This window comes from Mytilus trossulus, chromosome 1, assembly GCF_036588685.1.
Source record: "Mytilus trossulus isolate FHL-02 chromosome 1, PNRI_Mtr1.1.1.hap1, whole genome shotgun sequence".
NCBI lineage: Eukaryota > Metazoa > Mollusca > Bivalvia > Mytilida > Mytilidae > Mytilus > Mytilus trossulus.
In genome coordinates, this window is record NC_086373.1 from 47,694,999 (window position 1) to 47,718,653 (window position 23,655).

Here is a 23,655-nt window from a genome sequence, read left to right on the forward strand (position 1 = left end):
CATACAACATGTGAACAGTGTGTTGGTGTTGACCCTCTAGGTTGTGGTTGGTGTGGAAACAAGTGTACCTCACAAAAAACTTGTAGCTCTGGATGGTCAGGACAGAGTTGTCCTCCCATTATAACTATGGTAAGTACATACAACATGTGAACAGTGTGTTGGTGTTGACCCTCTATGTTATGGTTGGTGTGGAAACAAGTGTACCTCACAAAAAACTTGTAGCTCTGGATGGTCAGGACAGAGTTGTCCTCCCATTATAACTATGGTAAGTACATACAATATGTGAACAGTGTGTTGGTGTTGATCCTCTAAGTTGTGGCTGGTGTGGAAACAAATGTACTTCACAACAAACTTGTAGCTCTGGATGGTCATGACAGAGTTGTCCTCCCATTATAACTAAAGTAAGAAAATATGACCTCTTAGAGTGTTTTTTTTTTACCCTGAAGAGCTGTAATTGATTAGTAATAAAAAATCTGATTTCTTCTCATTACACTTAGGGATCAAATAAGAATCTTTAAATTTTAAGCACTGTAATGGTGTATACCATCAAGGTTATGACTGTTGTGGCAACAAGTGTGCCTAACAGCAAAATTAAGTTCAGATTGAATTTGAAAAAATTATGAACCAAAAGATGTGTAGAGTATATGTCAAAAAGTGAAACATGAAGAGACAAACCAAATATGACGAATAGATAGGAATATAAAATGGATACACTGTATGAAATTTTGATAGTAGCGCTCTAACTTTTACCTTTCCTGAGGCTCCTGATAGAAACATTTTCAATTGTTGTTAAGTGTGTTAATGTTATTTATTTGATTTAAATATAGGGAAAAATCCTCCTTTAAAAAGACCTCATATCACACAGACGAGAAATATACAACACGATGAAATGTACATCATTATTACCTGTTGCAAACCGCAATCATTGGTGGACGAACTTGTTTGTTTACAGACTAAAATATCAACAATAAACATAAAACATAATGATTTATAGGTTGCAAACCAAAAATATTACTAAGTGAAATATGTTTTCCCAAAAATTGTTAAAGAAACAAGTTTGAGTCGTTAAATGCATCGTTGTTTACATTGGAAACAAGAACAGGTTGAGGAGGTCGTATGAATAATTAAATATAATTTCGACAATTTCTAGCTAAATATTCATGAGGAAAAGTGATATCAGGTCAGTGACTGAATATGACATAGAAATATACGGTCAATGCATTTTGACTGCTCAAATAGAAAGAGTGCAGTATAAAGGTAAATATATATTGTATTTTTTTGACTACAAATAAATTGTTACAAATATATGCTGCATTATAATCTATTCACTTTGAGTCTGCTATGTATATTTTTTCTTGTATATGTATGCCATATAAATATATCTATACTTTTTTCTCTCAGATTTCCCCCATGTCTGGACCTACTAATGGTGGAACTCTGCTGACTTTGGAAGGACAAAATTTTGGTACAATGTCTCCTGATTTTAGGGAAATAACTATTGGAAAAAATAACTGTTTTACAACAACATTTATAACATCAACAAAGTAAGTTTTAAGACATTGACAAAAACTAGAGGGAAGTAAAGCTTTGCAGCATAAAACAAACAAACAAACACATACTTTATTAGAGTCCCACCTCTATATGGTCCGAGACCACAATTGTCGTCCCTTGATTTTCGTTGTTCACGAATATAGTCCCTAGTGTTAACAGTGGGTTACTTGCCAATAATTTGTATACCCCGTCCAAATTTATTTCTCCATGTTTAATGCCTCAAATTGTAAGTAGGGGGTTGAAACTACACTGTAAAAAAATTTGGGTCCAGAATTTTACAGGAAAGTAGTGATTTGGTCCAGCTGAAAAAGGTTAAAAATTAGCACTTCGGAAGCTGTCAAAAGATTTCAAGACACTCTAAACACAAAATTGTCCATATTTTGAGTTAGAGGCGATGAAGTTTTCTATATTTTTGATATAATTTGTCCCAAAAGTAGTACAACACACTGTAAAAATTTCATTGAGAAAGCGCAGGTGGGATTTTTTAAATTTTCATTTATCTTCTAAAAGAAATGCACTACGAATTAATTGTGTTCTCGGACCTAAGAGGTGAAGTCTGTAAATATAGAATCTGTACTTTGGCAACTTCCCTAAATGATTTGATGGTTTCAATTTGTCAAATAGCATGAAACTAAAGGATTTAAACTTTTATTTTATAGAATTTCTGCAAAAATGACCAATTTTAGCATTTTATGGTCAAAATAGGCATTTTAAGGCTTTTTCAATAATGATGCATACATGGCATCCTGACTTTTTATCTGACAGGTTTTCATGTGTCAATACTTGTGTTTATATGCCTTTATCTAGTTCTTTTACTTGTTTATGAACTCAGAATCTACAGAAAAGAACATTATCTCAGACAATATGTACAAAATGTGTTGTATAAATGACCCTTGTCTAACGCCCTGTTTGGATGAAGTCAAAAGTGGGGTTCTTGGTACATAAAATTTGAAGTCCACAATAAAGACCTCACTAAATTTGTATCAAAAGCACTTTACAATGTCTATTGTACCTGTTCCATCTCACATAATATCTTTCTTTTCTTCTGTAGGATAGCAAGTGGTTTAGATATAAGCCTGTTGAGACTAAAATTGCATTCAAGTTTTTCATTAAAAAGGCAAAAATCTTTGTATCAGACCATACTGTCTGTAAGAAAAGTTAATTGCAAGAGCCTTTTTGGGCTCAGATTTGTTGTATCATGTCACATGAGTATAGAAATGATAAAAAGACACAATTTTTTATTTCTTATAGCCTCAATATGCATTTTTTAATGTAGATATGTGGCACGGCCAAAATTGACCCTTATTTCTTTCCAGTCTTACTTGGCTTAAGACCCTTTTAAAATAATATGATATGTTATTTGTGACTTTTCTTTCCATTTAAAGTACATTTAATACATATGTAAGGATTATTTATAACCAAAAAGTTTCACAAATTTAAAATTGCTGGAAAATATTACATCTTCATGTAAGGCCCCCTTTCATTGAAAAACCTCAATTTTTAGGCCCAGGCTGATATAAATTTGACTTTTGAATAATTATGCTAAGTCTGATAAATCAAATGAGTACTCTATTGCTTTTAGTACATAATAAATGATATATTAGGGCATCTAAAAAGTATTTTTTTGCAATATTTTAATTTTCAAATCCCAAAATGTTGATAGTTGAAATTATTCAATTTTAACGTCAAAATTTAACACGCAAAGATGAGTATAGAATTTAGCACATTGTCTATAATATATATCCTATTGTTATGAAACTTTGCAAGCAGTGTTATAATTTATTAAGCTCTAGTCATACCAAGTTTTTTTAAGATTTGTCAACTCTTTCTATCCTATTAGGTCCGAGACCACAATTGTCGTCCCTTGATTTTCGTTGTTCACGAATATAGTCCCTAGTGTTAACAGTGGGTTACTTGCCAATAATTTGTATACCCCGTCCAAATTTATTTCTCCATGTTTAATGCCTCAAATTGTAAGTAGGGGGTTGAAACTACACTGTAAAAAAATTTGGGTCCAGAATTTTACAGGAAAGTAGTGATTTGGTCCAGCTGAAAAAGGTTAAAAATTAGCACTTCGGAAGCTGTCAAAAGATTTCAAGACACTCTAAACACAAAATTATCCATATTTTGAGTTAGAGGCGATGAAGTTTTCTATATTTTTGATATAATTTGTCCCAAAAGTAGTACAACACACTGTAAAAATTTCATTGAGAAAGCGCAGGTGGGATTTTTTTAATTTTCATTTATGTTCTAAAAGAAATGCACTACGAATTAATTGTGTTCTCGGACCATATATAGCTACTATAGTTACATTTGATTTTATGATGGTCAATTCAGTTTTAAAGTCGTGATTAAAGCAAAAAAGTGTATGAAATTCTTATATTCTTTTCCATTGAAATTAATATGATAAATTTTTATATGCCTGTTTACGGGATGTTTAATGGTAAACCATTGTCCATCTGTCTGTCCGTCATCAACATGTCAGACATTAACTAAAAAACACTTTAACCAATTTGCATAAAACTTTGGTGAATTGTTTATATCTATTGATGTGAGCTGCCTTTTAGATATAAACACTTTGTGGTTTAGTTTAACATAGACTCAAAAGATCCTTTACAGTATTCATTTGAGAACATGAATTATTATTTTTCTAACAATTTTCAGTATGTGGTAATAAAATAGTATGTAAGTTAACCACATTTGTTATGTTGTCTTGTTTGTAGAACTAGAGTGTGAGCTTAGTCAAGCATATCAAAATGATTAATTAATATAAGAAATTTGTTTTGGTTTCATGCTCTCATCAGCTATAAATACTAATCACTAAGTTATCACTTGTAATCAATTCAGTTGTTTTTTTATAATGTAGCCCTGGTTTTTTTTTATTTGTTCACTATAAATAGTACTTTGTGAATTCAGAATTACATGTGTTACTGAGAAGATGACTGTTGAAGGTGAAGGACAGATCAAGGTTATAGTGAATGATAGCAACAACACACCTTATCAGATAAATGGAGAATACACATCCCCTGATTTTATATTCTCTTATAAGGTAATATATCTGGTATCAAAGTTGTTTTCTTACATCTACTTTTTTTTTACATAGTTATATTATATATGATTTTTAAGTTGCTGTTGCTGGGTAAAGGTTATTAGATTATTGTTACAGCAGAAATCCATTGACTATTTGCTTACATGTAATTGGGAATTAACCTTATGCAAGTGATCAGTTCACTGCCTGCTTGCCTTTGATTTGGTATTAGACTCATGCCAGCGATCAGTTGACGTAACTGCCTGCTTTCATTTAATTTGGCATGAACCTTATGCCAGTGATCAGTTGACTCCCTGCTTACATTTGATTGGTTATCAACCTTATGGCATTGATCAGTTGACTCATTGCTTTCATTTGATTGGGTATCAACCTTATATGCAAGTAATCATTTGAATGCCTGCTTAGATTTGATTGGGTATTAACCTTATGCCAGTGATCAGTTGACTGCCTGCTTACATTTGATTGGATATTAACATTATGCCAGTGATCAGTTATGACTGCCTGCTTTCATATGATTGGGTATACACCTTATGCCAGAAATCAGTTGAGTGCTTGCTTAGATTTGATTAGGTATTAACCTTATGCAAGGGATCAGTTAACTTCCAGCTTGCATTTGTTTTTTTTCCAGTAAAATAAAACATACACACACAAATTTTTGTGCAAATATAAACAAAACAGATATAGATAAAATAGATAAATATAAATTGTACAATAGTTGGATTAAAACATGCTCATTGATCTTTACTTTTAATTATATGTTAATATTTAGAAATTTAATTGAATAAGATTCTAACAAAATTCTGTCATTTTCTAATCTTCAAAATATGTATTTTCATATCTATATCATTTGATCTGGTGGATAAAAATATATTTCTGGTTTGAATTTTAAAACAAGAATTTATTTACCATTATGATTAAGTATAGTAAGTATATGACAATGATTAGATATTAAATAGATCCTTTGAATAAAATGAGGTTATCCTTCAATTTCAATAACAAAAAAACATGTCAATTTCAATTGTTTTTTGGCACCTAGAAACTTACAGCACATATGTCAATAAAAAAGATCCTTTGACAATTAATTTTGCAGTCTCCAAAAGTCCTTGATTTTACACCAAAGTATGGGCCATTATCTGGAGGGACCAAGTTAGTGATATCTGGAAAGAATCTGAATGTTGGAGCAAAACATTCTGTTCTGGTGGCAGGACAAAAATGTGTCATTGAACCTAGGTTTGTACAGTATTGTGATTGAGGAGTAATTGTCCTATGAAAAATATTTATTAGACTGGTTTGCCTATTTTCCTGTAAGGAATGGCTAAGACAAATATGCCACATGTTAATATGAAAGCAAGATGTGGTATGATTTCTGATAAAACCAATAACTAAAAGAGACCAAAAAACAAGAATATGAATCAACTATTAACTGTATGGCTTTTAACAATGAGCAAAACAAAAACAAACAAAATATACATCTAGAGGTCAAGTGTAATATTCAACAATAGATATGTGTCTATGCAATGTGTCAAGCTCTAAATCACAAAGGTGTAAAAAGTTGTAAAAAATGAAGCCGGGACTAACAAGACTTTATTGGTCACAGAGAAAAGTGATACTTATATAAATAAATACCCAGATCAAGTTGAATAAAAATTTGTACTTTTTTTGTAATGTCTTTAAAACCCCTCTCAGGTTTATATTTTATACTTCCAGTGGAGGAATACAGGATACCAGTTTAACATGTCTGACTCCTAAGTTACTGTACAGCAAACGTAAGAGGAAGAGAGATACCAGTCCAAGTCCAGTGTATGATGTGTCAATTAGATTGGACATAGATGGATTTACATACCAGTTTAATGAAAGTTATCAGTTCATGGAAGACTCAACAGTCACATCTATTGGACCACATAAATCTATACAGGCGTAAGGCATATCTGGTTTATTTCCTCTGAGTTCTCTTTTTGTTAATCACAACTACATTTAAATATTTTTTGAAACCTACATATTTTAAAGTCAACATATAATGTTTGATATAGAGAAAAATCTAATATGCTGATTTAAAAATGCTTTAACTATAATTCTAATATGACCTGCTTCATTCACTTTGTGAATAAACTCATGCTTTAAATCCAATAATGTTTTTTTGCACATGCCTATTTTGACTACTGCAGAATAATAAATTTTATCAAATTGACATGCATTTAATATATTTCATTAACTTAAAACACTTTCAAACTCCTAAATGATGCACATGTTGTTACTGATTCATTTATTGTGACTGTAATGTGTTGCATTCCGAAATTGACATATTTGACCTACATACGACAACTGTTCACGCTGGCTGTTCAAAAACTCCTTCCTCTGAAAAATCACAGTGCCAGTTGTTTGCTTCTTTACAAACAAAACAGGGAGGTTTATGGAAGAGTCTACACAATCGCTTTACCTTTATACACATCGAACATAGAAATTACCTTAATTGTTCTAATCAGAATCGAAATAATTGATGCAAGCTATACTTTATTGTAGTTTTAACATTGGTAGGCATTATATTCATGTTATTTGAGCCCTCATTTTCGCTCAGGCAAAAACAAAAGCTTGCATCAATTATTTCTGAATTTTAATTGTTAGTAAAATTCACTTTATTTCATTAATCCAATATACAACACAATAAATTAGTCAAAATTTTATTTCAAACCTCTTAAAGGTTGAAAGGTCAAAATTTCGCAATTTACAGGAAAAGTATCTTTTCAATTGCATCAAGTTATTAACTTAGACATATAGTTAGATATATATACAATATTAGGTTAATGTCAGAAAAATATAAACTTTTTTTGTATGAGGCTGAGAAACTGGGGAAGTAGGAAAAGGGATCCATGATGAAATTGACATTGCTCAAAATATAGCTGTGTTACTATATATGGAAATAAACACAACTAGTTAAAGTATAAAAGTATATATGGTCATAAATCATACATATATGGTATAAAAATCAATTGACAAACTTATGAGATTGTTGTTCTTTTTCAGTGGAGGAACAACTGTGACAGTTACTGGTACTAATCTTCACATTATATCAGAACCAATGATCATAGCTTCACTAGTATATAATAATAACAATAAACAAACTGTACCAGTGGTAATTATATTTTAAATTCTCCCTCGCCATGCTCGTCCGAATTTAAAACATTTCTTTACTAAATCCTTGATATAATGAATAAAACAAAACTCTAGATATAGGTTTAGTTGCTCACAGTAACTTAATTTTTCTTTTCTAGTAAGCAATGTTTAAGAACATTATAAACCAACATATTATAAGTACAAACACATTTGTCCAATACATTTAAATGGACTGAATTTAGATAAAGTATAATCATATATATCAACACATTCTTATGACACAATAAACTGCAAAAACTGTCGTAGTTACTGTGAGCGAGTACTCTCGATAAATGACACCCGCAAATTTTCTTGATATAAAATAACGGGACCCCACCTTGTTAACTGCCAAAGTATTTCAAATGCATATTTCACCCAACTATATTTATAACCAAAACAAAAACTTGTTATACAACTACTCTCACTAACCAGTCTTGAACTTATAAATAGTATAACTATACCACAGGGGGAAAAACCCAAGTCTCAACGAAAAGAAATTTAAATACAATTATCAGCTGAAAATGTTTTATTGTCATTTGAAAAGCTGATTTTTAAACAGTCTTCCACAACTAATGGTTAAAAACAATATCAAAATATTTTGTTACTGATGACTATTTGGAGGTCAAGTTTAAAAATGATGATTTTCACATTTTTTGTTCCAAGAGTTAGTCTTTGATAGATTAGAAAATGGCATTTTAAACTGTTTCTGTTAAATAACTTATGAACCAATCAACCAATGCTTTTCAAACTTTAACATGTTCTTGATGACCACTCATTTCTTGTTAAGACTTTCCTCTAAAATTCATCACCGTTAAATGCAAAAAGTGACCAATATTGCAGACTCATTTTTCTACAATTCAAATATTTTTCAGGCATGTTACAACTCTTCTCAAGATGGGACAACTTTGTTATGTCCTGCACCAAGTATTACAGCTGCCATGGATAACAATGCTCTGCCTTGTTGTGGATACAAATCTGTCTATTTAAGTTTCATTATGGATGGCATCCAGTCTGTCAAACAACTACCTCAGTCCATGTCATACATGCATTACTTCCTTAATCCTGTGTTTCTTCCCTTTGCTGAAGATGAACATATCAGATACTTTTTGATTACAGAGGAGAGGCTTGAAATTAAGGTATATTAGTCTTTAAATACAGGTTAATTACTAGATACAATTAGAATATTTTTAATTCTAAATATAAATAATCAAATTTAACAGTAAATAACAGATAGTAGACACCTGATCACTATTAAGAAATCTGTTCAGCTTGACCCTAGAACCTGGTCAACCTGCACTTATGATGTCAATTCAAACAATAATCACTTTTCAATTGTGGCGTCAGATATTTGCTATTCTAACTTCAAAATTTTATGGGAACTTTTCTAATGTCCAGTAATAGCGGACATATAGTGATAAGGTGTGAAAAACTAAGTAAAACAATCGAAATAGTTTTTATTATGATATATGCAAAAGCTTGGTTGTTTGTTGTGTATGAAATTAATGCCAATGTTGAATTACAGGGTGAACACTTACATTATGGTGTGACAACAAAAGATGTGACTGTAACCATTGGTAACAGTATATGTGAAGTGACTGTTATGAGGGCAACTGTGTTGTATTGTACACCCAAAGATAAACCATCATCAGTTGGTGATGATGATCCCAAGAGAACAGTAAAGGTAGGTAGTCTGAGGTCAATAGTAGATAAACCATTGTCAATTCATGTAGAGGATTGTAGTTAGCATGGGGTTGATTCTACTGTGAAACCAAATATTAAAACATTTATTATGAAAACAGTAGCACTCAGGTTGGGAATATTTACCTATTATGGTTCATCATGTATTGTACAAAATTTAGAATGGAAATGGGGAATGTATCAAAGAGACAACAACTCGACAAAAGAGCCATTTTAGTTTGTGTAAAGGTTCGAAGACTGAGGTTTCTGTGCTAGAGATAGTTTTATCACTTTAATTTCTTTACTGTAAATTTAGAAATTATTGCGATTTTGCCATTTTAGACTAAAATGCTATTTGAATTTTTGCGATATTGAGAAAAATCATGTTTACTGTAATTTATATAAAAAATTTCAAAATGCAAGTTTAAATTATTGCGATAATAATCCTGTAGCATTTTAAGCATTAATTTAAACATCTCAATTATTTCTGAATTTATAGTATTTGATATTATGACCAAGTGTCACACCCACAATGCAAAATCATCACATATATCAGTTTTAAATCATGTTGTATAAGATAATGAATTGGTGATTAGATTTATACTTTATTTTCCATAATGAGAAAACATTGATTACTTATGAAAATATTCCATCTTAAAGATCAGGATTTTCTATTGAAAAAAAACAAAAAACAATACTTATGTTTAGGTTCTCAAGACAACACAGATATAAGGGGTATGACAATTTTAAAAAGCTGAAAATTACAATACAGGAGTAAGCTTTTGTCATTTTACTCTAAATGAGATATACATATGACATTATTTGTTTTTATCATTAGGTGAAAGTTGGATATATGACTTACGACATTGGACAGTTAGTTTACACACAGGAAATAGCCTCAGCCATGTCACCAGGAATCATCGCCATGGCTGTCATTTTAGCGTTAGTCGTTCTCTGCATTATAGTACTTGTGTATATAATGAAACGCCAAGAAATTGGACCTTTTAAAAGATCTCCAGATAAACATGGCGCTCAATATGCTGCAGGACGTGAAGTGGCGTTTACTGGACTAGACTCTGCAGGGCAAAGAGTGTTTGATATGGAAAATGCACAAAATGGTTAGTTTTTAACAAAACTGATGATTCATATGAATAACAATTCACAATTTTTTTATATCAGATTTCTATTCCAAAATGTTCCATTTAAGAATATTCTTTAATTTCAACAAAAATTACAATTGATTTATTTATTTGAAATAGAATTTGAAAATCACATTTAACATTTAATAAAATTTGGAATTTTTATCTTTTTTTGAAAAAAATAATTGGATGGGTTCTAAAATAATTGCTGGACTCTGCTCAATTTCACATAAAAAAAATCTCTTACAAGAAACTGTAGATTCTTCAAATTTTCGTGGGTGCAAATTTAATAATAAATTGAGGAAAATGTTCTTTCATGGATATTTTCTTTCCTAATTTGCCAAAGCTTGCATACAAGCCTATAGGAAATTTGTGCTATATTGGAAGTAAAATACCTCAAAATTAGAATCCCTTGAATAATTATGAATCCACAGTGGTGTATGAATCTTGATAAATGATTGAAAAAAAATATAAATTTTAAATCAAAATCATGATGTTTTCAGAATCCACTAAGATAAAAGTATCGGAAAAAATATCTGAAGTTAAAATTATAGTAACTGATACAGACAGTTTGTCTGAAAAGAAAGGTACAGTTATCGCCCTTCCTAATATCAAATTCTTGTCTTTCTTTCTATGAATTAATTTACAAATGCATGCAATATTTTCTAGGTTACTGGCCTTTATATTTATTTTGAATTTCACATGGATTTAAACTATTGAGAATTACTAATCATTAAAAATATGAAAAAAGATATACTAATACATGTTTAGGAAATGCAGGGATGTATATGTTTCATTGTTCTCCTCTGTCAATCTACTGTGGATTCATTTATTTTCTTTGGGTACCAATTTTCATGGATTTAAGAAATCTTGCATTTTCGTTAATACACGTACTATATATTGTTGTTTTGCAAATGTCTGCATGCAATCTTTTAGAAAATTTGTAATTTGTTAAACATTTAAATTTTTGGTTTGCCTGTACCCAGGAAATACACAAAAGTTAGTACCGAAGGAGTAATAATGAATCCACATTATTGAGTTAAAATTTGTAACAGATGATTAAACAAACTAATGATTTTTTTTTTACAATTTCCATAAATTTTCTTTTCCATAGAATATTTTATGGGTATGCTAAACTTCATTTGAAATTCATGTACATATTTTAAAATACAATAATAGAAAAATTATATTTGATCATTTGATATTCATTGTAAAGAATAATATAAAAATAAGGAGATGTGGTTAACTGTCCAATGCAATAATTATCCACCTGAGTTCAAATGAAATAGTATAAGCAATTATGGACCAGCCTACAATCTTCAACAATGAGAAAAACCCATACTGTATAGTCAGCTATTTAAAGCCATGAAATGAAACATATAAAACAATTCAAATAAGAAAACCAACATCCTATTAAATATGTTACAATTCCATTTAAGAAAAAATGAACATGACAAACATGAATTAACAATTTAACAACCATTGAATAACAGTCTCCTGACTTGTGAGAGACAAATAAAGAATGTGATAGAAGTAAACATGTTTGTGAAAGATCAACCCTTCTGAAACCTGGAACTATGTAAAACACTCTTTTATATCATTTTTTGAATGAACTAGAAAATAAGGAATGAAACTAATTAGGATTATATTGTCTGGTCACAGAAGTGCAGAAATATTATATGTTATATCATTGTGATGTCATAGAGAATATAACTCCTAAGTTTTGTGTTTTGAAGCCTGTTTCTAGATATGCATTCTTGAGTTACACTAAAAAAATATTTGGAAGCAAAATTTATAAATGACTTAATACTTAGAGAGTTGTTTCACCTTAACAAACCTAAAAAGAACAGCAAAATTCATTACAAATAAACCTTGCCTGAGAACCAGGTTTTTTTAAATTTTGGAGTACTTCCAGTAAGACCTTTCTTTGGGGCCAAAATGTAGCATTTATTCAAATTTGTTAGAAATGCAAACTTTCAGCTATTCATTACATAAGTTTTGGTCGTTTTTACACAGGCATTAGATACTAAGCATCATTTAATTTAAATCATTCAAAATTACTAAAATCTTCTCAATTGTAGCATTTTTGCAAATTTGTAAATGGTTTTGTCTACCGTAATATGGAATTGATCACACTTGTGTTCTGTAATAATATTTAAATGAATGTATCACTTGATGTAAAAATAACATATATAAAGGTTGAGACTGAACACAAATTAGGCCACATACATTTTAAACAAAATCCATCTGAAAGTTTTAAAGATGTGTAATTATGATAGATTTTTCATATTTAAGCTTGAATTTGATTGTCTTTACTGACAAAATAATGATATCTCAAAATATATCTATTTTTTTCAGTTTTACAGATTTTCTGTAAATTTGAAGACCTAATAGCAAATATGCATCACTAAATTAGAAAATATAAATGCTGATTTCTGAGTGGATGTTTAATTGATAATTTGATGTACATAAATATTTTTGCAACTTAATTTACTTGTTTGTTATATCAGCTTATGCTGAACAGAGAATGTCAGGGGAACTCCCTTATGGAGCTGAGAGTAGATCTCCTATTCTGTTGGATGATGACACACTGTTGGTATTGAAGGATAAAAATCTTCTCATAGAGAGAGAATGGTTGACACTTGGAGAAATCATTGGGAAAGGTATTTACTTTCATGAATTAGTTTTATTATAGATAAGAAGATGTTTTAGGAGTTCCAATGAGACAACTCCCGGTCCAAGTCACAATGTATAAAAGGTAAACAATTATAGGTCATGCAAAGTACAGCCTTCAACACAGAGCCTCTCAAGGGCCCCAAAATGACATTAGTGCCAAACAAATCAAATAGGAAAAACAATGGTATTGTTACCAACAAATGTTAACCTCTAACAGGCTCCTAACTGAAGACAAATGCAGCTGGTTTAAGCTTTTCATCAGGTGCCACCCTTCATCTTAACCTGAGATAGCAATGTAGCATTACAACATAAAAAGCAATTTTAAAAAATATTTCAAATTGTGTCACAATAAAAAATGTTTAAAAAAAAGTGTCACCCACAACCTCAGAAGTTTAGTTTCCAGTGTAGGAATTTCAGTGTGATGTCATGAAAAAGGCAGATAAAAGTATCAACAAAATAAGACTAAAAATACAACATTTTAAATGCTTAAATGACACAGCAACACAGAAGGATAGTGAAACACAAAAAAATTAACACAAAATGTTGCAGTAACACAAAAGATGCATTATTTTATACATGAATTATGAGAAGTACCGGTATGCTATCTAAAATTGTCTCCTGTTCTCTATGAAAACTATCTGCATGTAAGTTTCGTCTTCTTTGACTGTTTTTTTTTTTATTAATATATAATTATACCATCTTTCCATTAAAAGAAGAATTTAAAAAAAACTATTTTAGCTTTTTAATACCTAAAAAAATTACCACTTTTTGCATGTTATTTTTTATGCTAGAAACATTGTATTAGCACTATCTGAAATATATTTTTATATTTTGTATTTTGTATTTTTTTTAGGACATTTTGGTTGTGTATATAGAGGCTACTTGGAAGTGCCTAATGTCAAAGGGTCACAGCTTGTAGCAGTGAAAACACTTCATCGTAAGATTTTCGTTCAGTCATAGCAGATTGAAACTTTCCTACAAAAAAATATTTTATTCAAAAAATTAAGTAATAAAAAAAAACTATATGAAAGAAAAGAGAATATTTGACAGTAAATTTTGAAAGAGTATAATGGTGTAGATGAAATTGATGAACTTGTGTCACTAAAAACAATTTCTGTACATATTTGTATAATCATCCTTGAGTAGAAAATGGTGGATTGAACCAGGTTTTGTAGCTAGTTAAACCTCTCACTTTTATGACAGTTGTATTGAATTTCATTATATTGACAACAATATGATGGCAAAACAAGTAGACAAAATAGATAAAATAGTAAAAAATTAGGGTACAGTAGTCAACATTGTAATCTTTATCACTAATAAAAGAAAGAACTGTTTCTCTGTTCATTTTACTAGACTAGTATTTCACTTTTTAATTTATAATCTATTACAGAGGATGACCCAAGACAGTTAGATGTAGACAGTTTTATTGAGGAGGCATTAAGAATGAAAGATTTCCACAATCCCAATGTGCTGACTTTAACAGGGATATGTTTTGGCATGGATGACATGCCTCTGGTTATTTTACCATTCATGACACATGGAGATTTGTTATCATACATCAGAAAAGAAGAAAATGTAAGCACAAGGCTCAAGGAAATTTGTTACATAACTGATCACATAATGGGTAGCTAAAAAATATCTGGGCATATTATAATGGACCACATGCACACTTATTGAGCACTTTATACCTAAATACTGTTATTGTCTCTTTGACACTTTCCTCATTGCCATTCTCTGTTTAATGATTAATAACATTTGTCCTAACACAACAACCTAAATGCTTTACACTATTTTATTGCAAGATTTGATTATTACTTACAAAATGTATTCAATTTTAAAAATAATTTGTTTAAATCTTAAATTTGCACTATTACAATTTCAAAGTTTTCCTGCATTCCACTCACAGTTGTGTCAGTTTGTCACTCTTTATCTAGTTTGTTACTGTTCCACCATGTTTGTAATTGCATGTTATTGTAGAGGGCACACTTGTTTCGTTTCATAACTAATTATTTACCAAATCCAAATTACAATGTACCGGTAATTTCATTTTCATTGGATGATTTCTTCCCATTGATTTTATTTATGTCTCCTACTTTATAGAATCCAACTATTAAAGATCTGATCCTGTTTGGAATAGATATAGCTAGAGGTATGGAGTACCTCTCTGGGTGTAAGTTTGTACACAGAGATCTGGCTGCTAGAAATTGTATGTAAGTAGACAAGTATTTGCCATGTGGTACGGATTTTGCTCATTGTTGAAGGCTGTACAGTGACTGATAGTTGCTTGCATCAAAGTCATTTAGTTTCTGGTGAAGAGCTGTCACATTGGCAATCATGCAGCATCTTTTTCTTTTTAAATACATCTTTTTAAGAATAAGAAGATGTGGTATTATTGTGGGATTATCAATGAGATGTTTAGATTTATTAAATATGTTTACTTAAATGAAACAAATTGAACAACAAGAAGTTAGTTTCAGAATAGATCTGCATAAAGGGTAGACAATTTGGACTGTTACTATAAAAAGAGAATATATGGGGTTTGGGCAGATTTTTTGGTTTACAGTTCTCAAAAGAAGAATATAGGGCTTCTTCTTGCAGTGAGTGTGGCATTCTGCAAATATTGGAATCCGATGTAATACATTCCTTCTAATTAGATACTGGGGGATATAGAATCTGGAAAACAGACTTTTAGGTCATTTGTATAAAATTATCTTTAACTAATGTAACATATATTCCTCCCTTTTTGAATATACATAAAGAAGAGTAGCATTATAAGTTGTCCATTAATTATTACCGGTATATGTTTACCAATTAGAAAATTTGGACTGCCTCTGGAAAAAAAAATGCAGTTTTTCTAGTCTATAAGAATAATGAAATAGACACTGCTACTGTGATAATTTTTGTCTGTAATGCAAACAATACAAATGTATTTTCATGGTTTCTCTACATGTTTCTGAAATATTTTTTGTTGAAAACAAAACAAAACTGTGGAAAACAAATTGAAACATTTGCTTGCACAAAAATTTGAATCCTAAACTTACCCAAACCAACTAATTTCAACTGTGTTTATAGAAGGGAGTCGTAACTACAACTTTAGAACAACCAACTGAATTTTAATGAAATAAATATTTGACATTGTAGGCTGGATGAAAATTTCCGTGCTGTGGTAGGAGATTTTGGTTTGTCTCGTGATATCTATGCTAAGGATTACTATGCTAGTGAGAACAAGAAAACTAAATTGCCAGTCAAATGGATGGCTCCAGAATGTTTGGAGAAAGGACATTATAGTGTTCAGTCTGATGTGGTGAGTTGTTAGAAAAGAAAATAAGTATTTGCTTTTAGTAGTTATTTTACATCAGTATCATAGTATGTCTGACATTTTAAAAATTAAAAATTAATTGTAAATGTAAGCTTGTTTTATATTCTTTCTTTATCTGAGCGATTTTTTGCAAGATATTTTAGTAATTTATTTAAAAGATTTCAAAATAAGTCTCAATATTAAATACTTTATTTTACAATCAATCCCTCACCATTATAAGAATACAAATAAAAGACACTAGATCTGAATAAACTCCATAGATCTTAAACATATTGTATAGAACTGTGACCAGAGCATGACCAATAAAGTCACATGACCAAGTCCGTAAAGTTAAAACCATTCCCTCCATTATCTATTATATACTTTTTTAATGAGTTTTGCTATCAATTAAAGTTATAAATAAGAGCTCTTATATTGCAGTGGTCTTTTGGTGTTGTACTGTGGGAATTAATGACAAGGGGAGTTAACCCATACCCAGAGGTAGATAACTGGGATGTTCTACGATATATAAAGAAGGGTAGACGAATGCCACAACCACCGTTTTGTCCTGATATTTTGTAAGTATTACCTTATATTTTATAACCAAAAAGGCAAACAAATATCTACAAAATGCTTCATGAAAGAAAATCTTTAAAAAGCGGAAAGGGGAATATGTGCTAGAAAATTTGTATTACTGTCATTATCCCATCACCTTTGAGGTATTTAAATACCTATTGCCTGACCAGAATAAAAATTGTCAACACAATTTGTCCATTTAAATTGTACAATAGGTATTGTGAGAGCTCATCAACAGGTGGTCATTTAACTACCCAGTAAAAAAATCTTCACTATTCCTAAAAGGTAAAATTTAAATGACTGATAGCTAGCTTGCTTTCCTCATGCATCATGACCAATGTCCTGAATAGACTATTCTATTTAGATATGGGACATTTTAAGCCATTTCTTTTTGTGTCTCTAAATAGTCAAGATGGAAATTTCAATCAGTGAATTTAGTTTATAAAAAAGGAGATATATGTTTGCTTCATGGTGTTTTTAATGTGGGATGTATTTTAAGTTTTTGATTCCTAAATGGAATTCAAGTGTTTGTGAAATGGATTTTTCGGATAGCCCATCTATTTGTGAGTAATTCTACAAGATGAATTATGTGTGGCATAGTGTTTTCTAATGGGATATATTTTCATGTTATATTAAGATTCCTGAAATGGAATAGTAGTGATGCTTAGTTTCATTTAATATTCAGGATCTACTTCAATTGGAATTACTATTAAAAATGTATTTTCAATATATCAAAAAAAGTACAAATGGCTTAGTGAATAGCAATTTCAATGCTTTATTCTTCATTATGAAAGTGGGATTTACCAGCAATGATTTATTTGTGATTGTAAGCAAAATGAATAAATTTACAATAAATATCTTTATTAGAAAGAACAAATAGTGTATTTAATGTAAAATATCCCATACCTAAATAGAATAGTTCATTCAGGACATTAAACATGAGGAAAGCAAGCTAGCTATATGTATCATTCATTTAAATTCATTTAAATTAGCTCTGTCAAAAACAAACCAGGTAAATCTACAGGTAGTTAAATGACCACCTGTTGATAATAGCTCTCACAATACCTGTTGTACAATTTAAAAGGACAAATTGTATTGACAATCTTTTAAACTGGTCAGGCAATAGGTTATTCACTACCACAAAGCTTATTGGATAGGCACAGTAAAAGAAAATAACAGTTTGTTTTGGGCCTAAATAGATCAATTTTACTTGTTTGCATGAAACCAGACAAAAGTAAAAAAACAAAATACTGAACTCAGAGGAAAATTCAATAAGGAAAGTATTTCATATTGAAGTAACATGTAAAAGAAACTGACGAACATTACACTGAAATAACCTTTTATTAAGTTAAAAGAATTGTAGTTTTTTATGCCATCAAACTCTTGAATTTTTTCTAAATAGCAATGTCATTGACTGTTTTGAGGCATTAGTTTAAAAAGGTTTTATTAAAATAATATAAGTGTGTGTGAACTTCAAGAAGAGTATGTATTTATATGGTAATCATCAAACAATTATTTTTTGCAGATATAAAATGATGTCAAAGTGTTGGTCATTTAACCCCAATGATCGTCCCAAATTTTCAGAACTTGTCCATGAAATAAATGAAATGATTAATGTATTGGAACAACAAATGAAGCAGGGACAGCATACAACAGACATTCAAAGTACATATGTAAACACTGACACTTGTACAGACTATCATTACCATGACAACAAACATCCAGTAGAAGAAACAGAGGCTATTACGGAAGCGGAGAATTTATGTTAATTTGATTGGTGCAAATTTTTACTTATGTCTACAGCAAAACATTTTCCCCTCTACACAGTACATGTTGATCTCAGAATTACTTTTAGAAATATAGTATCTTAGTTTGGTACTTTGAATCTTCAAAATGTGTTCAATATACTTATAGAATTGTTAGCTCAGAATATATGAGGGTTGTAATTGGAGTACCTTCATGATTGGTAACGGTAAAAAATCTTGCCAAATGACATTAATGGTAATTTTTGGTGCATGACCATAAAAATAATGGAAATAATAAGAATTTAAGACCTCTGACGAAACATGATAAAGATAGTTTGATGATTCACAGTAGCTTTTTAACCAATTTGACACTAACCTGAAATGACTGTTTGATACCTGATAGTTAAGGGCATTCCTACCCTCATATATTTGCACGATGAAAATAGTAAATAATATGCAAAATGTATTAAGAATACAAATTATGAAACCGATAATTATATTACTGAACTTTAGTTAATTTATAAAATTATTGAAATATGATTGACTTTTAAAGAACTGCCAATGAAGGTTGTTGAATTTAGGGCATCTGCATATACGTATGCAATATTATATTTTTTGAAAGTCAACTATTTTTTTTCTTTTCCACCTGTTGCCTTTATTGGTATATTATAAGTTTACTTTACATAAGAGATTTTTATTGATATATGTGCATGTAGATTGACTTACTCATTATATTTACAAAATGTATAAAGCTTAAAAAGGAAAGTAGATAGCAATTTTTTTTCAAATTGGACTGCTGGTAAGCTTTAGGTAAAAGTCATTTTTTATTCAGGAATTATCTTTATTTATTATTTTAAAGTATCTTACTTTTTCTCCATTCACGACATTAAAAAAAATATTTTAAAATGCAGGTGAAATTGTTAACTCTTCCAAGTCAAAATATTGCATGACATTGTATAGTTTTAGCTTGTAACGATTTTTAAGTCAAATAATCAGGTTTCATAAATTAACATTGTGATTACAATTTTATTTGAATTGACTACAATGACCATTGAGGCCAGTGTTAATTTTTTTGGCAGCAATGGTTTGTGGAGCAGGCTTGGATTTCTTGAAAAAAATCTTTATGTGATCTAAACATTTTTCTTTTTTTAACAAAAACATTAAAGATTAACAAATTAGTTCATTTGATTCAAGAAATTCAAGCCTTGTACAATATTTGTATGTGGGTCTGGATTGGGTCCACCCATCAGAGAATAATTGGGGGACGAAAATAAAGAAGGGGGAATAAGAAACCAAAAAAAAAAAAGAAGGGGAAAAAAAACCGACCTAAAAGGTCAAAGAATATAAAAATGGAAGATCACCAATTCAGATTCCTCTAATGCCATGACATAGAACTTTGCTTTACTAAATGCTTTAATTTTACATTCCATTAGATTGATGCTCTTCATTCTAGCTCAGAATCATTCCATTTCTTTTTTTAATCAATTTGGATAAGTTTTGTTATATAATTTACTATTTTTAAAAGTTGTAAAATTTTATAGTTCTCAAATTAAGTTGGTTGTGAAATTTCATAGAGATGAAAATGTTTATGTTTTATTATTCATTGAACACATTCACAAACTGATCATATTAACACTGATTTAAACATCATCAAAATTGTGTCCATCAAATGAAATTTTAAAACCTTTTTGATATTTATTTTAATTGTTAAATGGACTAAACCCACTGCAAAAATATATTAACTTTTAAAGAAAATATTTGAAGTGAATGTAAATAAATTTTATCAGGATTTAACGGCAGTAGATAGTCCCAGAACTATAGTAAATTTACTAAAGTTTTTATGTTTTATTTGTATGATTAAGTTATGGTAATAGTGCAATTTTAATATTATATTTTTATGTTATCAAGTTTTAAGAATTTAATCTGAGTCATTTATTGTTGTACACTAGATTTTTCTTATATTATGTATGCTTATTTTTCAAATTATTGTTCATTTTAATTAATTAATTTTTGTTGTTTATCTTTGCTCCATGATGCTTTTAATTACTGAACATGTGAATTTAATCTTTGATCAATTCATTTAACTCTAGTAATTGTTTTTAACTCCACATATTCTAGCTTTCCAATGGTGAGCTATTTTTAAAGGCTTAATATTGATTATAGCCCTTTTTAAACTTTGCTCTGCTGCTAGACTAAAAATTTTATTGATAGAAGCATATTACTATACTTAATATAGATATATTTGATAGAAGATTTTTACCTATATAAGGATGTGCCTTTACAAATATAACATTCCAAAAATTCTTATTTAATGAATTTTAATTATTTTCTGTGAAGTATTTTTACATATATGAAAAAATGAATTGTGCATTGATTCTTTTTTCTGAATTTTCAAGAGTTTTTTCTTTTAATTATTTACAAAAAAAATAATGATAGAATGTATATAAATTGAGTTATGAACTCTTGAGGAGCTTTATGAATAAACAAATTCTACAAGGAAAAACCAAATTTTTTGTAAAGTCAACTTCAACTGAGGTAGTCTGAATTTTAGATTCTTGATAATGTATTTCATGATTTACCAACAACAAAATTAGAAGGTATATATCATTCAAGATTGGAGCTAAATAAAACCAGCAACAATGGGAAGAACACAATGAATGACTATTGTGTTTGAAAATTACCAAAGAAAGTTTTGTGCAATCATAATGAAGTATACATTTATGATTTGAAGAAAATGTGTACACAAATATATTTAGTTTTGTAAATTGTGAAATGTCACCTCCAAACTCTGAAATTTCAAAGAAAGTATATTGAAATACCAAAATTGCTTGGCTTTTCTTCTGACTATTCATGAAACATTTATACAATTTATAAAGATCACAACTTGGTCATGCTATGGGAAATAGGAACAAGATGCATGGTATAGCAAGACAGATTTTAATTTTGTGTACTTATATATGAATTTTTATAAAAAGAATTATATAAATATACATACTACAAACTTATTGTATGTGCCATTTGTTATACTATTATCAAAGTTTATTATTAACATTCTTGTTTTAGTTCATGATTTATATTCACAATTGATTAAATGTAATGATTTTGTATAAAAATATATTATAATTTCTTTTTTATTTATTGAGTGAAAAGAAAACAAGACAAAAAGATGCAGTAAAACTATTTACAGAAATGAATGGAAATAGGATATGAGTTGTGCTATGACTTTGCTCTGGTGTGTGTGTGTGTCGCTGTCTGTTTATCTATTTGATTGGCAGTTAATTATCTGGTTAAGGTTGAGGTTTTATACAGGCTTTAGGTTGCTATATGGCCTATAACAAATATCAAATACATACCATGAATTGCGCTGCATAAGCCCTACAAATGACAAAATGTAAAAGCAATTCAAACACGAAAAAAAACTAAAAACCTACGCAATGTACAAAACAAGGAACACAGAAAATAATATGACCAATAGAAACCAATGACAAATACTGTATTATAGTTGATGCCACTGCTGCTGGAGTTTTAATTCCCTCAAGCCCAGTAGTCAGTACTTCGGTGTTGACAGGAATATCAAATATGGTAATTTTTTATACATTTCCTGTTACAAAACTTATAATTTTTCGAAAAACTAAGGATTTTATCCCAGGAATAGATTACCTTAGCCGTATTTGGCACACCATTTTGGAATTTTGGGTACTCAATACTCTTCAACTTTGTACTTGTTTGGCTTTCTAACTATTTTGATCTGAGCGTCACTGATGAGTCTTATGTAGACAAAACGCGCGTCTGGCGTATTAAATTATGATCTTGGTACCTTTGATAACTATGTACACCACTGGGGTCGATGCCACTGCTGGTGGACGTTTCGTCACCGAGGGTACCCAGTAGTCAGCACTTCGGTGGTGACGTGAATATCGATATATGGTAATTTTTTTTTTATAAATTTCCTATTACTAAACTTGTAATTTTCGAAAAACTAAGGATTTTGTTATCCCTGGAATTGATTTCCTTAGCCGTATTTGGCACAACATTTTGGAACTTTGGGTCCTCAATACTCTTCAACTTTGTACTTGTTTGGCTGTATATATATTTTGATCTGAGAGTCACTGATGAGACTTAATAAAATCCGAAGATTCCCGATTGCAGGTATATAAAGAAAAATTTAAAAAATCACTTTTATTCATGTTTATAACCATAAATAAAGGCAACAGTAATATGCCTCTGTTCGAAAGTCATAAATCGATTGAGAGAAAAATCCAGGTAAAGGGAAGGATTGTGCCTGATGTTCATATGATGAAATCATAATCTTTCAGTCAGTTTAATTGAAGTCTGGAGCTGGCATGTCAGTTAACTGCTAGTAGTCTGTTGTTATTTATGTATTATTGTCATTTTGTTTATTTTCTTTGGTTACATCTTCTGACATCAGACTCGGACTTCTCTTGAACTGAATTTTAATGTGCGTATTGTTATGCTTTTACTTTTCTACACTGGTTAGAGGTATAGGGGGAGGGTTGAGATCTCACAAACATGTTTAACCCCGCCGCATTTTTGCGCCTGTCCCAAGTCAGGAGCCTCTGGCCTTTGTTAGTCTTGTATTATTTAAATTTTAGTTTCTTGTGTACAATTTGGAAATTAGTATGGCGTTCATTATCACTGAACTATTATATATTTGTTTAGGGGCCAGCTGAAGGACGCCTCCGGGTGCGGGAATTTCTCGCTACATTGAAGACCTGTTGGTGACCTTCTGCTGTTGTGTTTTTTATTTTGGTCGGGTTGTTGTCTCTTTGACAC

The 23,655-nt window shown here is 30.2% G+C and overlaps 1 protein-coding gene across 10 annotated transcripts in view; it reads left to right on the forward strand.

Moving 5' to 3' along the window:
* Window positions 1–21,984, forward strand: part of LOC134725934 (hepatocyte growth factor receptor-like) — a 50,868-nt gene extending 28,884 nt beyond the window's left edge. For 8 of the 10 annotated variants that reach the window (XM_063590245.1, XM_063590235.1, XM_063590292.1 and 5 more), the window contains exons 6-21: window positions 1,402–1,544; window positions 4,468–4,600; window positions 5,691–5,830; window positions 6,308–6,517; window positions 7,622–7,730; window positions 8,623–8,886; window positions 9,273–9,431; window positions 10,266–10,545; window positions 11,070–11,153; window positions 13,077–13,229; window positions 14,096–14,179; window positions 14,633–14,817; window positions 15,343–15,452; window positions 16,384–16,546; window positions 16,982–17,118; window positions 18,642–21,984. In XM_063590245.1, coding sequence (XP_063446315.1) covers window positions 1,402–1,544; window positions 4,468–4,600; window positions 5,691–5,830; window positions 6,308–6,517; window positions 7,622–7,730; window positions 8,623–8,886; window positions 9,273–9,431; window positions 10,266–10,545; window positions 11,070–11,153; window positions 13,077–13,229; window positions 14,096–14,179; window positions 14,633–14,817; window positions 15,343–15,452; window positions 16,384–16,546; window positions 16,982–17,118; window positions 18,642–18,885 — 2,598 coding nt within the window. In that variant the 3' untranslated portion in view covers window positions 18,886–21,984. The remainder of the gene's footprint in view (window positions 1–1,401; window positions 1,545–4,467; window positions 4,601–5,690; window positions 5,831–6,307; window positions 6,518–7,621; window positions 7,731–8,622; window positions 8,887–9,272; window positions 9,432–10,265; window positions 10,546–11,069; window positions 11,154–13,076; window positions 13,230–14,095; window positions 14,180–14,632; window positions 14,818–15,342; window positions 15,453–16,383; window positions 16,547–16,981; window positions 17,119–18,641) is intronic. The other 2 variants (XR_010108614.1, XM_063590308.1) reach the window with 2 other exon arrangements.
* Window positions 21,985–23,655: the final 1,671 nt, after the last annotated feature.